This window comes from Centroberyx affinis, unplaced genomic scaffold (genome assembly GCF_046629955.1).
Source record: "Centroberyx affinis isolate AG114_WGS23_722 - 3 ecotype Tasmania unplaced genomic scaffold, CSIRO-AGI_Caff_v1 ptg000474l_1, whole genome shotgun sequence".
Lineage (NCBI taxonomy): Eukaryota > Metazoa > Chordata > Actinopteri > Beryciformes > Berycidae > Centroberyx > Centroberyx affinis.
Window position 1 is genome coordinate 172239 of NW_027279132.1, and position 17062 is coordinate 189300.

Genomic DNA, 17062 nt, shown 5'->3' on the forward strand with positions numbered 1-17062 from the left:
ACGTCTACATCCCAAGCAGGAAGTCCCAGGTTAGAGAGTGTTTAGCTGCTGAACCTCGGGGCAGACTGTGTTTGCCAGTCGTTCTGTTCTGGCCTGCTGCTAAAAAACAAAACCAAAAAAAAAAAAAAAAAAAAATCATGCAGAAGTGGAGAGCGAGAGATAGAGAGGAGGAGGAGAAAGATGCAGAGCTGAAGGCTGTCGTTCCGTGTGGAGGCAGCCCGCGAGTCTTAGCTGCTGGTCTCTGGTACTCTGTCTGCCTGCCTGTCTGTCCTCCTTCGAGACGAACGGAGAAGCCAGGGTTTACAGCCAGAGTGGAGGGGGAGGAGGAGGGGGAGAGAGAGGAGGGGGGGGGCGAGGAGTGGTTTCTATCTGCTGAGGCTGACCGGTAGGCTGTCCCTCTTCCTGCGTCGCCAAGTGTTGCGGTGGTACTGCGTGTGCGTGTGGGTGTGCGTGTGTCCGCGGTTGGCCAGAACGGGATTGTTGACCAGCGCCGGGTTGTGGAAGCCCTTCACGTTGAACTTGGCTCCGTTCTGAGGAGGAGGGATGGCGGGAAGGAGGAGGAGGAGACAAAAAAAAGCAAGAAAAGAAAAACATTTTCATTGCTTGAGACAATTACTGATGACGTACCAAAGGGCTATGACCTTTGCACAGGAAAGGACCATGTTATTATGCGTCTTTAGTATGGGACAGAACCTAGAAGCTTGTAGAACATGACTTAAGGCCTTTTCTGAATTGTGAGGGTTCACTCTTAACTTCAACAAACATCCCATCCACCAGGCTGCACTGATTTCAACAAAATGTCAGCTTTAAAAGTTGATCTGTTTTGCTCACAAACTCCACCATGGAACAAAAAAATAGTGGAAAAAAACCTAAAGAATGAACAGGTCAATCAGTTACAAAAGTTGACATGTTATTGAAGTATGTGCTGCTTGATGGATTGAATGGATGCCAAATTGAAGAATGGCCCCGAACAATTTGGAAGAGGTCCCCTGGCATGCAGTTTGATGGGACATACTCTCCATACAAAACAATAAAGATCTGCATGTATCAGGCTAGAAAAAGGCTAGTTATTTACCATAAACGCAACATAAACTTGTATAAAGAGCAAAAAGAATAATTCACCCATCACTCAAATTGCACAGTGAAAAGAAAAAGACCGAATGAGTCCCAACTTATAAACCACAACTAATCAGCATAATGTCAGATAGCTCCAACATTCCTCTGCATCGGCTCACAAGCTTTTTGCTCAGACAAAACACCGACGCTTGCCAGTTTCTGCTAAACAACACATTGTGAGAATGGTAAAATATTATTCGTAAACTTGTTGAAGATAATTCTACTTTAAAATGTTATGCATGTCATTGTTTGGTGAGCAGCCTGACAAGCCAGCTGGCTAGAATGGAAACCAAAATAGCTGCTACAATAAAACTGACTGTGGGCTGGTGAGCCCTATCCCCTCTGTTTAAAAATGATCCAAATGACTTTGCATGAACAACTTCTCTGCTGGATTTAGCCATAAACAATGCACTCATTAGTCTTTCATCTCAGATAATAAGCTGTGTTATTAGACCTTGCTTTGAGACAGATAATACCATATAGGTTCCTATTGATTTCAAATGTGTGCCGAGACGACTTCACTAGGGATGCAAAGTGAATGTGAGTGAAGGGTCAATTAATTCCATTAAATAAAACAAAACACTGGGGAAATATTGGGAAAGAAAATAAAATCAGAGCAGAGACACATGACAGAGAATGAACACCACTGGAGACAGACAGAGAAAATATCAGATGGAGAGAGTGTGAATGCTTGTGTGTGAGAGATAGGGTTCTCCCAGCAGTAAGAGAGTGTGTGTGTGTGGCATCCGGCGCCTACCTTGTGTGTGTGGCTGGAGTGGGGGCTGGGCGGAGGCTGGGGGCTGGAGGGGGCGGGGGCATGAGCATGGGCTGGGGGGGGCATGTGGAAGAAGGGAGGGAGCCCGGTGTCTATACACACCTGTCTGCCAGGTATGGAGTGCATCGCTAGACCACCGGGCAGCGAGACGCGAGCCTGGAGGATGGAAGCAATAATCAGTAATAAGTCGTAATATTACACTTATCAATAAAAAACATTAAGTTGTTACTTTTGTTATTGCCGCCTCTAAATATCAGATTGAAGTTGAATTATTCAAAACACAATGTCCTTCCACCACCCCTGACTCATTTTCATCATAATTAGTGATCATCCTCTCACACTGAACTAGCTTAGATGATGGGTGGATGTATTCCCACTGCTTTGATTTTATCAAGTAAAAGGTTGACATGCATATTGGACAACAATGCTATATGGCTTCCTTGATCATTCACAGGAGAAGTAACATAGTTATCCTGATATTTGAAGGTAAGAGAGGATGCATTTGCGAATTTTGGGGATGTAACTGAAAAGTAACATAACAAATAGTGTGACGGGCTATTGCTCCTAGGGAGTAATAAGTAATAAAATTACTTTTGAAATGAGTAACAAGTAATGTTACTGTTCTGAGTAAGGAGCCCAACACTGATTTGTTTATCTTTGGAGAATCAACCCTTTTTTGTTTCCCCTGATTGGTAACTCTAATATACACTGTTCCAAATTAAGATAATTACTCAATGGTTGAACAAGTGATGACTCAGTGGCTCTATGTAACATGAAGTGAGCGCTTTAATGCCTCACTCACAGACTAAAATCACTTAGGATTGTGCCGTTTTTGAGACACAGATCACTTTAAACGTTCATTTTGTTAACGCTGATGCATTTTGTTCAACCTCTACTTGCTGTCAAAACTTGTTCTGGTGTGTTGTACAGTGATTGTTACTACAGGTGCTAAATGTAGCTAAGGAGGGAGCACTGCATTTAAAACAACTTCTGCATGTGGTTTGAGTGTTATTCCCAATTTCCCCCACAGGGATCATTAAAGTTTCACCTAATCTAGTCAGAGCTGCAGGCCTACCTGTGAGCCTGGGGCCATAATGAGATGATGTCCTCCCATGCCAGGCTTGCCGGTGCCCATGGTGAGGCCTGGCGGTAAAGCCAGGCCCAGGGGCTGGAAAGACGGGTATGGTGGCAGGGCAGGCGGCGGGACGGGACACGGCAGCGCTGAATCAGAGTCCTAACAAACCACACAGAGAGGAAGAGAAAATTATTTAAAAAATGCTAGCTTTACTGATTCATGCACTCCAAAACTGACCATGTTTCCATTCAACTTTGAAGCAAAATGTGAACAAACTACTGTAGTGTTCCAAAAAATGCAAATAAGGTGCGTTTCCATCAGCTGGGTTGAAGTGAATAAATAGGCTGCCTGGTTATATTTGGTCATGTTCATATTTAATTCTGAAGATAGACACGAAGAAATGCACTTGGCAATATTATAACGCACCAACTAATGGCCATACAACCACAATCTATACTTACATGGGAGAAACAGCACTACAACATTTCTGGGAGGTTATGGTGGACAGATATTTTAAATTTCAAAATGTCCAAAGCCATTTTTGAACTGTGGTGCAATGAGAGAGACCAATTTTGTCAACCGGTCATGCCAAACCAACGTCGCTTTTAATCCAACAACTGCATCCATCCATCGCATTTTATCACAGACTTTCTATATCGACAAAAAACTCCCCATCTCAAGTGAGCGCAAAAACTTCTTTGCAATATTGAGGACATTCTATCAAAATTTGCTGCTTCCATTCAGCCATCAATACATCATAACTCACATTTAAATGACCCAGCTTGTGAAGCCACACAAAAAAGATGGCATGCAGCTGCAGTGAGAGTCTGTCTGTTTATTGTGTGTGTGTGCGCTTCCTTACGTTATCTGATCCGGAGAGCGAGGACACGGAGGAGGCTGATGAGTGCTGCTGGGGGCTGGAGATGGACATGGGCGAGTCGGCGCTGTGGGGCGACACCGAGTCCCTCTGCTGCTCCTCCGCCCCGACACCGACACCCAGCACACAGCCGGGCTCCTGCTCCGACACTGGCTCCTTGGGAAGGGAAACTAGAAGAGACAAATAACGATATAGGATGGATGAGACCCACAGCCACACACACATGTAAAAAAAAAAAGTCAGTGGAGTTTATTTATACATGTCAAATTTACTATTTTTTGCATTAATACACTATTAAACCCTCAAATCTCTTCATCTAATAAAAGTCTTTTTCTGGAGCTACTATATGAGGACAAAGTTCTATTTCATCTGATGGAAATCTATTTAATACTGTAGGCATTGCCCAGTTATTAGAATAACCGTCATTTATTCAGAAACTCCTAACACAATCTAACTCTGGAGACACTATCAATGAAAGCAGAAGCGGTTTTCTTCCTCTAGTGTTGCGGGACCGTATGTCAAAGTCTGAGGAATCGTACCTCTGTTCTCCGTTCGCGCCAGATGCCTGCCCCCCCACTTCTTGATGATCCATTCCCTGTACTCGATCACTTTCTCCGTCAACCTGATTATCCGGCTCAAGGTGCTGCGGGGAAAAGAGGGAAGGGATTTTAGCCGAGCGGCAATTTTGCCCGGGGTAATCTCGGGCACTGACGACACATTTGGAATTGGACTCGGGAGTAAAAGTCAACAGCAGAACTCGAGTTTGTCTAACCTTTCGAAGTCTTTGTTGGGATAGGATCGTGCCAGCGGCGACACGGCGTGACCCAGGACTGTGTAGGCGTAGTCAAACACATGCTTGACGTGCATGGCCCCGTAGGAACTCCTGCCCACATCGTTACCTATACAGCACCAAGACAAACACATTACAATTTCGAACAAAAAAAACATCCAATCTTGCCTGATCGCCGTGATCAGTAGTGAAATTATCTCTCTCACACACACACACACACACACACCTGGAAGCAGTGGGTCCTCTATGCAGAGCATGGATGGCCTGTATCCGTTGGTCATGGCCTTCATGATCTCCTCCTTGGCCATGTATGCTCCTCCGTTCTTGATGCGGATCCCCGTTTTCAAGTAGTTAAAATGGCGTCCGTACAGCTCAAAGAACTCGATCAGCAGGACGCCCAGGTTCTCGTTGGGGTTCCTGGCATCAATACGAGGATGGAGCTGAAAGGCAAGGATAGGGAGACTGGATTATTACACATTTAGGACAAGTAATAGTGTGCGCTAGGGTAGATTAGCAATTGATTTATGTTTATATTTAATATTTAATTCTGGACTAGTGGGAGGCTATTTATGACCACTGGTACTACTACTACCATTATTATCAATAACACTGCTATTGCTACTACTATACCACTAGCACTACTACTACAAGCACTAAAACTACTGCTGCTACTGCAACTGCTACCACAACTTGTACAAGAACCACTACTACTGGATTCCTGCTGTTATTACAAAGTCATGATATATGTGTATGTCTGTGTGTGTGTGTGTGTGTGTGTGTGTGTTTGTGTGTGTTACTGTACCTGTAGGAAGCTGATGACCATGAGGATGAGGCTGTAAGAGCTGATTCCCCCCGTGAACACTTCGTTCAGGTCCCTCTGCAGCAGAAACTGCTTCAGCACAAAGATCAGGTAAGGCAGCACTGGATACTTCTGAAATTGGTCAGAAGAGACAGACGTAGAGGGAGAAAGGTTGAGGAAAAAGTACAACTTTTGAGTTCAGTAGAGGGAGGAGGGTGTAGGACAGAATCTAATAAAACTCTAGATAAAAGAAAATCTAATTTAGGTTCAATTCATGTGACTCAGTAAGGAGAGCTAGGGGGGATTTCTAATGAGATGTATAGAATTCCACGAGTTAGAAACAGCACTGGTCCACATTCAAAGTGGGGAGAGCAAATCATCCAAACGATTACAACGATGTGAACAACTACTTTGCATCTCTTTCCACATTCATACTCTGTCTAGCTTCCAACTGGGCCACACTTTCTAAAAAGGTATTTGATGAGGCTTCCCAGAGCCTACTCCTTGATAATGTACTTACGCCCCACAGGGACTGGTAATGGAATTATAAATATGTTCATTTTCAGACTGAAAAGCCAACGAAACCTCCAGGCGTTATGTGCATGTGTATCTGTGCCAAAGGAGTTTAGCGTGTCCTGGTTGACTTATCAAATATGCGTTTAAGAAGCAAGAGCTGGAGTAAGTGTTACACTGCTCTAACCCTATATGTGATCACATGAGCTATAGGTGACCTTTAAATAGCAAGACGGCACAAGACTGCCTTCACACCCGCTCTGAACAACTATCACTGGACTGATGCCAGGCATGGTTGGAGACAGCAGGGTGTCAAGCTGCGACATGCGTTCCCGGCTAAACCAAAACACAAATATGTAAAACTAACAGAGGACAAAAGGCCAAGACCTATATTCTTGACAGTTCTCTGGAATATCAAACCTGGAATTCCACTTTTGCATTAGTCACTACAACAGTAACTAAAGAAGGCAGAGATCCACCTTCAGCAGGAATTTTGTAAGAGCCATGGGTTGAAAAAACATACCCTCCTTGGCATAACAAGGTTTTCAGCACCACACATACTCAGTTCAGGTTTAGTTGAGATTACACTCTGGGCAGATTTACTGGGGTCTGTTCCAGGTTCATTTAGGAAATGAGACATGCCAATACAAGATTGGATTGAACTGAAGTGTATTGGCTTTGATCACTGCATTGGCTTGTCCTATTCAACCAGAAATTTACAAACTCCTGTATTTACCCCCCGCTTAAAAGGGGAAGGTTCGGGATTTTTAAGTCTGTACTATCAATCACTACTCTTAGCAGACTGGAAAAAATTCTAAAACTAATTTTTATTCCTGAGAAATTGATACCAGCCTCCTGTTAGCATCTGTTAGCAATGGTAATGAAAGTCAATGGGGTGTGAAACCATTTCTCACAAATCACGTACAAGTTGGTCTATATACTTCCATAACTATAGTAATACACTAAGTAATAGAATTGTTTGAAGTGGCTTGTATGCCTTTGAGAGTAATGGAATCATGTGCCATGGATCATTGCTAATAAATGCTAACAGGAGGCCAGTGTCTCAGAAACTAAAAACTGTGGTGTTAAACGTTTTTGAACATGCTCTGAAGGTATGTAATCACTAGGACAGGCTTTTAAAATTACTGAACCTTACTCAACTACGGCACTGACCACAACATTATGGCTATGGTTCCACATGACAGATTTTTTTGAGATCCAATTCTAAAGATGTGATTTTCTGAGATCATGTTGCTGTTATGTCCACACTTGTCCTGAAAATGGCTGTCATTTGTCTCCTGTGGCTGTTTTTTTTATTAAAATTTATGTCTGCCTGACTTTTCCTGCTCTCCCTCTCCATCTGTTTACATTGCTTGAATGCACGTTGTGGCTGGATTGCATCCAGACTGCTTCCAGATATGGAAGCCTGATCATTTCCATATCTGGTTTTGAAGATAGCAGTAGACGCAACACCTGATTTCTGTGTGTCCAAACCTGTACTTGATGCGTCCTGGCCTGATCAGAGGATAAAAATCACATTGAGACGGCAAGTGTAAACATAGCCTATGGATCCTGAGAGAAACATCTTAGTAGGCATATCTCACCTTAACATAGTCTTTGATGAAGCTTGCCGCCTTGACTCCAGTCTCCACGTTGAAACTGATGTCCACCTTCACGTCAGTCTCCTGGTCTGTCAGCTTGATGATTGGCACCTGAAAGGAGAGAGGAGGACGCGCATTAGCAAATATTAGAGTCAAGTCATTATCTGGGAGACTTTCTCTGTGTGCTAAAATCTAAGAAAACAAAACAAGAACACTGGCACCGATTGGCAGCCTTTACGATCACGTGGCTTAAAGGAATAGTTCACGCCAAAATGAAAATTCAGTCATTAACTTCTCATCCCTATGTCAGTGGAAACTCCATTTAAGTATGCATGAAAACCAAATGGAGCAAGTTAGCCCCCGTAGTTCCATCTCAGCCTTCTCCCAACTATTGAAGTTACAGTGCCATCTTTTTACAGCTCCAAAAAAAAGCATAAAAAGGCCATCATATTTCCTGCGTTTGGCTTTTGTGTGACTTTGGACTTGGTCCCCATGTCAAAGACTGAATTTTCATTTTGGGATGAACTATTCCTTTAAGCGGCTGGCACAGAGCTGACAAAGTATCTAGTGTTGTATTCACATTGTGGTGGTACACCGTAAACAGCAAACCAGATGTTTATTGTGTAACAGGAGAACAACTGTAAACTCCACCGACACCAGTGGAAAATGCCGCCTATTGCGGACGCAGATGGAGCAGACAAAATGGATGTAGCCTCATACGCTGCGCACCTGTTCATTTCGTCCTGTCTTCCAACAGAGATAAAACAGCGGATAAGCAAAAGCTTTCCTCTTTTAACTGACCATACTGAGGTCCGGAAAAAAAGTTTTCCAGGAGCGTAAGATGTACTGCCAAATTTTGATTTGCCTGGGCATATTCCAATGCCCTGCTTGGCTTCCCATTTACTCAGCCAGTCATATTTTAGATTTTTCTGCTAAATATAATCTATTAGAACAGTCGAGCATGAACAGTCAGGCAATACTATTTAACAGATCATTTTTTACTACATCAGAGTACATGGAATAGTCAAACCTCTTTGTTTATCAAAATCACTTGGACGATGAGATGGAAGTTTGCTGTGGTTGACTGACATCCGGCGATGCCAACTGGTACGGCTTTATTTTAGGACCCGATGTGAACGCAGCATGACCCGGGGCCACAAAGCCTCAAAGTGCTGAGAAGAAGCACACGCTCTGGTTGCCACTACTCACCGTAGCCTTGTCCAGCACTTTGATGGAGAAAGGTTCTGCCACGTTGTGTTTGCGGAGAGCCTGTTCCAGCTCTTGCAACGGGGGGCGCTCCCACTTCCCGAACACCACTAGGTCAATGTCGCTGAGGGCAAGGCAAAATCGCAACGTTAAAATACTTGTAAGCAAGAAGACAAAAAAGTATGAAATGCACTTTTATATCTTGAGCTTTCTTTAATCATAAATAATAGTTCTTACCTTGTTGGAAGATAGAGCCCTGTGCTGAAGCTGCCAAATATCTGGACCTGAGAATGCAGAGTTGAATAAGTGTTAAAACATCAAAGCCGTGATCAAGGTTATCTTGTGATTGCAGAAAAAATTTAATTGTTGGCCATAACGAGAGCATTTTTATATTACTATGCTAATAAGGGCCATTCCAGGTGAACTAAACACATTCACATTCCCTGATTCCCCTTAATGGAAAGGCTCAGCAACATGCTTTTGAACAAGTACAGATCCTGTACAGTGCCACAGCTCATTTGTGGTGTTGATGTATAGACCCAATTGAAATGTTTGCAAACAACCAGGCATTTCCGGGTTCCACTTCACAGAGACTCTAAACGCTGCCACGTTGAGAACACTGCCAAATTAAGTATACAATGACTTGAAAAAAAATGTTGTGTTTAGGGGCCGCAAGCAAAGGTTCTCCAAAGGAAGCAGACGGAAGTTCTTTCCTTTTCCGTCTGGTAAATCCGACAAGGCGAAAGCACAAAGACAGGCCTGGATTAATATGTTAAAATGAAAAGGGAGCCATTACAAATAAGAGGCATGATCCATTTACCTGACACTCTGCCTCACGTTGGAAGTGGGAAAGACTGGCAGCCAACAAATCACCACTGTATGTGTTTTACATGATTAAGTGATGAAGGGACCATTAAATCAACCATACCTCGCTTCACTAATTGACTAGCTGCAAGATCCTCTTTCCCTCTCTCTATGCATTTAAACAGCGGGCATTTCCATACATAAAGGAACATTCATTTCTTAAAAACACAAGCATGACCATTACTTGCGATTCTAATTAATTAGCAGTTTATCTGAATGTGATCTCAGCTCCCTGGCTCCCTAGTTGATCAGCTGCCTTCATCTCTTCTATGGAAAATCAGTTATTTTAGGCTACTTGACTTGCTGGTTGGCTTTCAACTATAAAATATTGCATACATAGATACGTTGAAGCACTGCTTCAATAACAATGTAGAAGCAGTGCAGTGCATGCAGTGTATGTGCTGTTACAATCATAAAAAACTTTAGCTATATACTGTACATCGCCATACATTTCTGTACTGCGGCAGCCCATACAAACTATTCATGAAGATTCAGAGTTAAACTTTTCACAATACATATGTTACTTCTTTTTATTTATTAGATTTTGCTCAATGAAGAACAGACATAATTTTGGAAAACATTTTTCCTCACGTGCTGTAAACTATGATGAAGTTTGAGGTATAGAGGAGTGAAGTGTCTTACCCCTGACTGACTAACATGAGCCTCAAACATGGAATAAAATTACCAACTGTCATTAAGGTAATTGGGACAAAGTTATACATTTTCAACATTTTTGGCACACCCACCTCCGCCCATACAACGTACAGTTAGAGAATTGATAACAGCATAATAAAACATTTTGGTGTCATCTTGTATCAACACTGATTCATCTTCAAGTCAACCAGTGTTATGTCAAAATGCTGCATCTTTACAGTGACTTATGAGCAATTTGAGATCATCGTTTGTTTGCATGCCAATAATCCCTCCTGTATAATTTAAAAGAGCGCTCTGACATGTTAAGAATCTGAAAGGTTGCAAGTTCATCTAAAACACCCAAATAAACACAGAGGGGTATCTGAGTGTGTGTGTGTCTTACATTTGCGGTGGGCCAGAGCTCCTTGATAACCATCTCTATCCTGTTGACCACCTCCTTCCTCATAGCTGCCTCCTCCGGCCGAGGAGACATGAAGTTGTAGAAGTCCATCACCTCCTCGTGGAGTCTGGACAGAGAACAGGGAGTAGTTATTATTCTCACACATGCACAAAGTACCGGTACCAAAATAGTTTCGAGAAACAGCACTATAGTTGAACTTTTCCGGAACGGGTCCTCTATTTTGCAGTATTATCAGCTTGTATAAAACTGACAATCACCAATGAGGAAACCCTTTTAAAAACTGACTGACACACATGTGAGATTTGGCACAGGCCTATCTTTTGCAAAAAAATTATGCTCCAGATGGCCCAAGATATGCTCTGTTCGTTCTTACAACTGTGCTGTTTTACTGCTGTCATGCCAGAGCCAGGGAGGTTGAGCAACTGCACAATATGTCCTACAGGAAATGTATTTTTTGTAGCTTCTGTTTCTTCTCTTCTATTTCACCAAAAAACAACAACAAAGTCTTGTATAATTACTGCATTTTGTACTACTTCAAACCTTATTTCCTGTTACTTTAGGATACTTTTTTTTTTGCTGCAATATCGTTTTAGAACCACAACTGTGGAACCTAGGATGGTATAGGTACCAGAGTCAAAATCTGGTATTACAACAAAACACACACACCTGGCTGTGCCTTACACTAGGGTTTGAGAAGAATGTGAAAGGAGGTTTAGTGCAACACTAAAGTAGGCCTGGGAGTCCTGTTCCTTATTGTTATCGCTGATATGGCTTTGTGTGTGGCAGCAGAGGGGCAGGGAAAATGTAAAGATTTCTGACCAGTCAAATGCCTCCGAACAGTGGATCTCTGTTCAACCCCATGGCCATTCATTTTTCTAGGAATGCACGCCATGATGTCAGAGTGAAATACAGAACAGGGAGACTGTCACAATCAATTACCAGAGCCCTGGAGGAAATGCAGTCAGCCCATGTGCCCACTCCTTGGTGAAAACTCTCTGCCAGCGACCCAGCCGGGCCGGGGCGTATCCATGCCAAGAGTCTATCGCTGACCAGGGCTGTGGTTATTGTTAGGCCTCCCTTAAAGTCAAAATCAACACTGCCTCCAACATGTAGCAGCAATCCCTGCCATCCCCCCATTTACAGTCAGCCACCCATCTTCAACAACTTTTGAACCACACAGCAAAGTAATCAACAGTGTCCATTGTCATAGTCTATTATCTCATTACCATGACAGTCATGCAGCTCAGATTCAATATTATTCCTGTCATACACACTGAATGGTTTTCAATTAACCAAACGGTAATCACTGCGAAATCCCTCTGGGAACCTCGAAGGGCGCCCCCTAAGGCAAGCCATTGCAAGGACCCATTCAATTCACAAGCTAAATCTTGCATTAGAAAACTAGTGGAAAAGCATAATCCTAGGCAAAATGAAAGAAGTTGCTCATTAACGCGTTGCATGACAAAGCATTAATGAACAATGTAAAACTTAAGTGGATTTGAGGAGGTTGAAGTGAAACTTGGCCTCAACCATGAAGGACTGCTTTCCTTACAAACACCAAATTCTTGCACAGAAAATTCCCAGATGGGTGCAACCATCCATTACAAATATCACAAGTTCCTGCAACACATTTGGGCTTCCGCTAGTTATTTTTGTAACAGCGCTTCTTTCAGAGCTTAATGACTACAATTATAACATAATAAATCATAATCTATACATTTTCAACACTTACTAGCCAAGCGTTACATCACATATGAATGGCTACAAAGTGGGATCAAATTAAAATGGAATACGACCATTCCAGCATTCAAATAAGTTGTTCCTATGCATTAGGTCAGTCACCAATAAGACAAATATACAATAAGTCCCAGTACCCAATCTGTTATGTCACACTGATGGAGAGCTCCATAAAGAATGAACTGGAAAAATAAATGATCAGAATGGCTTTCTGGGTCTAAGGATGCATTATCTAGAACTGAATGCAGTACAGTGAAATACAGCTCATTTAAGTGCACAACTTGTGGCAGACATGCTATGACACAACGTAATGGCAGATTATATTATAATTATGTGAATTTTATTATAAAGAGGCATTCCCTTTTAAGTGTAGTGAAATGTAGCCCAAAGTGTGGAAACAGGTAGGAAACAACAGGTTAGAAATCAAAACTTAAACTGGACTTTAGGTTTCGATTTACTCTCAAGAGATTATTGATAATTAGGATTAGTTAAGCAACATTACAGATTGCCAAGGGGTGAATGAACTGCTCAGTTACTTAACCCAGCGTTACACAAGTTAACATTACCCAACTCTTTGGTGAGACCTGGGCAAGGTTAGTTTAACGTTTTTAATTTTAGTGTATTACTCAAGTTTCAGCTCTAGTTTCAAACACAGTTTTAGTGAGTTGTCGGGGTGTGTTTGTTGGTTTAGTTTAAAATTATTACTAGGGTGTTCAGCTGTGTGCTAACTTAAATACTACGCTGGGTAGAGAGAAAACCGTTAGCTAAATTAGCTACAGGCTAGTCAGTTAAGCTAGTGGCAGTAGCTAACGGACCAATGTCAAGCCAACTAGAATGAAAAAGATTTCCGGCTTGCTATTCTTTTAAATAAACTCTTATTGAAATATATACCAAAATACAAATTGATGTTGTGAGAATATTCCCCGCTATACTTTCGCTCCATATATATTGTCCAATCAATCCTCTGAATATTTTTCGGAACGTCCCAGCTCTTAGTTATTGTCTTTCCCAAATGCGACCAATTCTTTCACTTTTATTTTGAAGGCGAAATCACAAAACTTCCGGTCTTGTTCCAACCATCTCCTTCTAGCTTGACGCAGCTACCTAACGGTAGCTTTCTAGCTAGCCAAAAATCAACCCCAACTCAAACCCCAGTCTAAACCAAACTGAGCGCATGCAATACCATGTTCAAAATGTATTGGGAAATATATCCATAACATTATGTAGGAATATACAGTTGGATCTAACCACTAAATAAACATTAACAGAAGATAGCATTAGCTTCGTCTTAATTCTAAAAGAGAGATTGTGGTCAGCCCCTCACCCGAGGACTCCAGGGTTGTACTTCCTCGTCTTCCAGGGCGTCGAAGTGCTCGCATAATTGCCATTAGTGCAGTTTGAAAGCAAGTAATTCATCCCATAAGTGCTCGCCTTGTTGTCACTTTTCCTCCGGCCTGGATGGTGACTGTGTGTGTGATTTAGAGGTACAGAGGGGTGAACCTGGTGACGCTTCACGCAAATCTGCTGTAAATTGAAAACTGGGTGCTCCTGAAGATGACGATGATGATGGTGGTAATGGTTGACATTATTGTGCATGCTGTCGCTGAAGTTGAAGAGCAGATTGGCACCCCCGACGTTTTTATTCACATTGCCCGTTACATTTCCACCCATAGTCCTCTCTAATGAGCAGATGGAAGGTGGACTGTCCGTCCCGGATTCCTGCGAAGAAGAGGAGGAGACGGATCCTGTCTTTTGGATTTTCCCCTCACCCGGATCGGCGTTTGCCGGGGTCAACGAGTTCTGTACGTTCCCGTTGGATAGCGCTATTCCCAGCGAAGAAATCGCAGTGCCGTTAATACTAGTAGTGCCGTTCATGATGCTGTGATGGCTGCTGCCGTTGCTCAGACTGGCAGTAACGTTACCGTTGCTGCTGCAAATGCTCTTGCTCGATGCCACCACGGCCGCCACATTTTTAAAAACGTCCAACGCAGGATAATTCACGCATTGGTTGTGATTTTGATTGTGGTGCTGCTGCTGAGCGGAGTGTGGCCGGACTCCCTGAGAGGTCTCCCAGACGTGCATCCATAAGGCGTTCGCAGGTCCTTTCTGTTCGGGCTGAATCCAAGCTACCCTCGGATCCATTCAACTTCTTTTTCTGATAACCCCCCGACAAGTAGCTAACTAAAACCAGCGTGCCCGTTATGATTCTGCGCGGTTTCCAGGACCGGAGAAAGGTCGTTATGCTATCCGGGGTTACGAAAAGAGAAGTAACTAAACATTAAACCGAATTAGGACCATTGATAAAGTGGCCCCTTTACACCGCTAGCTGGAAAAAATGCTAGCCGATTCCTACGGGAATTCAATATGGCGTATTCTCTTCAAATCCATGCGCATGCGTACTGAGTGAGGTTTTTTAAAATGATGACTGCGCCCCCCATCCGCCCACTCCTTTATCACCCCTCTAGCTCTCTCAGTCGGTCAATTGATTAATTGCACAGTATCAATATTTGAATTTGTATTTGATAAATAGGTATTTGTACAGCAAATGACCTACACGCAAGAAAACAAATGAAAAAACCGTTAATGATGAATAAAGGTCATGTAGTCCAGTGGCTCCCAAAGCGGGCCTGAGAACCCACAAGGGGTCCCCCAGCAAAATGAGGACTAGTACACTTTTTCACTACAATTTCATTTGAAGGCAGGGCAATGAGAGAATCAGAGGGTTGCTCTCTCTACTGTTATCTATGAACAGTTGTCCAGTTCTGTGCCACTCATATCCAGAAACAAAAATATTTTCAGATGCAGGTCCCACAGACAAAATCCTATCCATGTATATACATTTGGGAGGGCGTTAACATGTAAACTTTTGGGAGCCCTTGCTGTAGCCATATGGCTAAAACTGGGGTTCTTTGTAAAAAGAAAATAGAGCAACGTCATTCTTCAACAAAATATTATTTACATATTTATTACCTAAAAAAAAAGACAGAGAAAGAGAGAAGAGAGAGAGAGCGAGGCCACATTGTGTAGTCAGCTGGCATCTCAGTCTATGCTGCTGGGGGCCATTATCACAACCTCTGGCCCTTGAAATGCTCACACACACACACACACACACACACACTCAAACAGCATTCCATTCCACACTGTAACCAGCTGCCTATATGTCAGCGTACACCGAGCCTCCTTTTTTCCTGTGTATTATTTCACATTTAAACTGCGGTTCCTCAATCCAGACGCTCATTAAAGAGAGGAGGGGGGCAGTTTACGATACACAGCAGGAGGTGTTGATCACTGCAGATGCTGCATGCAATCAGGCCCAGGGTAACGGCCATCTTCCAGCCCATTAAGCTCTGTGATGGAGAGTGGGAGGCAAAGCTGGAGCCGGAGCTGCAGCGGCAGCAGCATAAAGCGGCACCTTCTGGGATGTGTATGCATGTAAAAGAGATAGAGAGAGAGGGAGAGTGAGCGAGGGAGCTTCTTGCATAATGCTGCCACCCCCCCCCCAACCCCCCTCCCCACCTCCCTCCACCCTTTCCTCACGTGCAGCATGTGACAGAGTCAAGGAAAACCCCCCAGAGCAAAGCTGTGTGTCAGCTAGGATAGCTCTCTCGCTCTCTTGTAAAACACTCAGGCACACACACACACACACAGCTGTTCACTCCCACTGTACGCCTGTAGACATGAAGGCTCTTAGTTCTCTATCTCTCTCTGACTGTAGGAAACAAGGGCATTTGTGTGACCCAAGCCAGGTTCACAGACTGAATGGGTTATTCCTCTCTGTGGCGTTAATCTTGCAGCCTCTCCTTAGGCCAAATGCCGAGACTGTATGTGTGTGTGTGTGTGTGTGTGTGTGTGTCTTTCAGGGCTGGTTTGCCTCATTGTCAGCCTTTGTGGGATTACCACATCAGCGTTGACTGGACCATAGCTGACAAATGCCTCTTCCCCACACACACACACACACACACATATACAGTATACTGTATATATAAACAGAGAGCTTACATACTGAAGTGGAAAAAGTCAATAGCATTCTCCCAGGCGTAAAGCAGAAAGCGGATGATATTTAGGAAGCAGGGTTAGTTGTCTGAGACCGCATGTGGCTTGAATGGTAATGAGGCCGACGCTGCTGCTGCACGTTCCAGAAATTTAACCTACATTAGAGGCAGACTGCGTTTACAGTGTAACATCAACAGCTCTTTCGCACAGCTACGCGTGAACATTATCGCCTCTGGTACACCGAGCAGCGTGTCAGCCTCACTTTGGGCCGATAGAGGAAGAAAATCCTTTTGGTGTCTGCCTGGAGGTGGATGGTATTAGAGACTCCAGTCAGATGTCACCCTCGGTAAATACTGGCCGTGTAATGGAGCGATGCGTTTACCAGGAGCGTGGGTAAAGAGGATATAAAGAGGAAATAGGCTGGTAGAAAGAGAGAGACAGAGAGAGAGGGAGGGGGGGGGGGGATCTCGAACATGAAGGATGTCACTCTGCATCGCCGTCAGCGACCCACGGCCTTCATTTCTCATCACACACTCACATACACAGCGATTCCATTATTTATTGATGACACCATGTGTAACAATGGAGGCAAAATTAACGATTAACAGTTTTAAAATTCATATTTGCCCAAGGTTTGGACAAACATCCTAGAGGCACGGTGA

At 43.3% G+C, this 17062-nt stretch overlaps 1 protein-coding gene across 1 annotated transcript; it reads right to left on the bottom strand.

Annotated features, from left to right (window-relative positions):
- Positions 1–365: 365 nt before the first annotated feature.
- On the bottom strand, positions 366–14549 carry tent4a (terminal nucleotidyltransferase 4A). The gene is made up of 13 exons (XM_071517210.1): positions 13732–14549; positions 10653–10776; positions 8990–9036; positions 8756–8876; positions 7550–7657; positions 5436–5564; positions 4860–5073; positions 4616–4742; positions 4383–4486; positions 3829–4013; positions 2967–3125; positions 1874–2047; positions 366–530 (listed from the first exon to the last, which is right to left on the bottom strand). The coding sequence occupies exons 1-13, from the start codon at positions 14547–14549 to the stop codon at positions 366–368; spliced, it is 2475 nt and encodes an 824-aa protein (XP_071373311.1).
- Between the last annotated feature and the right edge of the window lie 2513 nt (positions 14550–17062).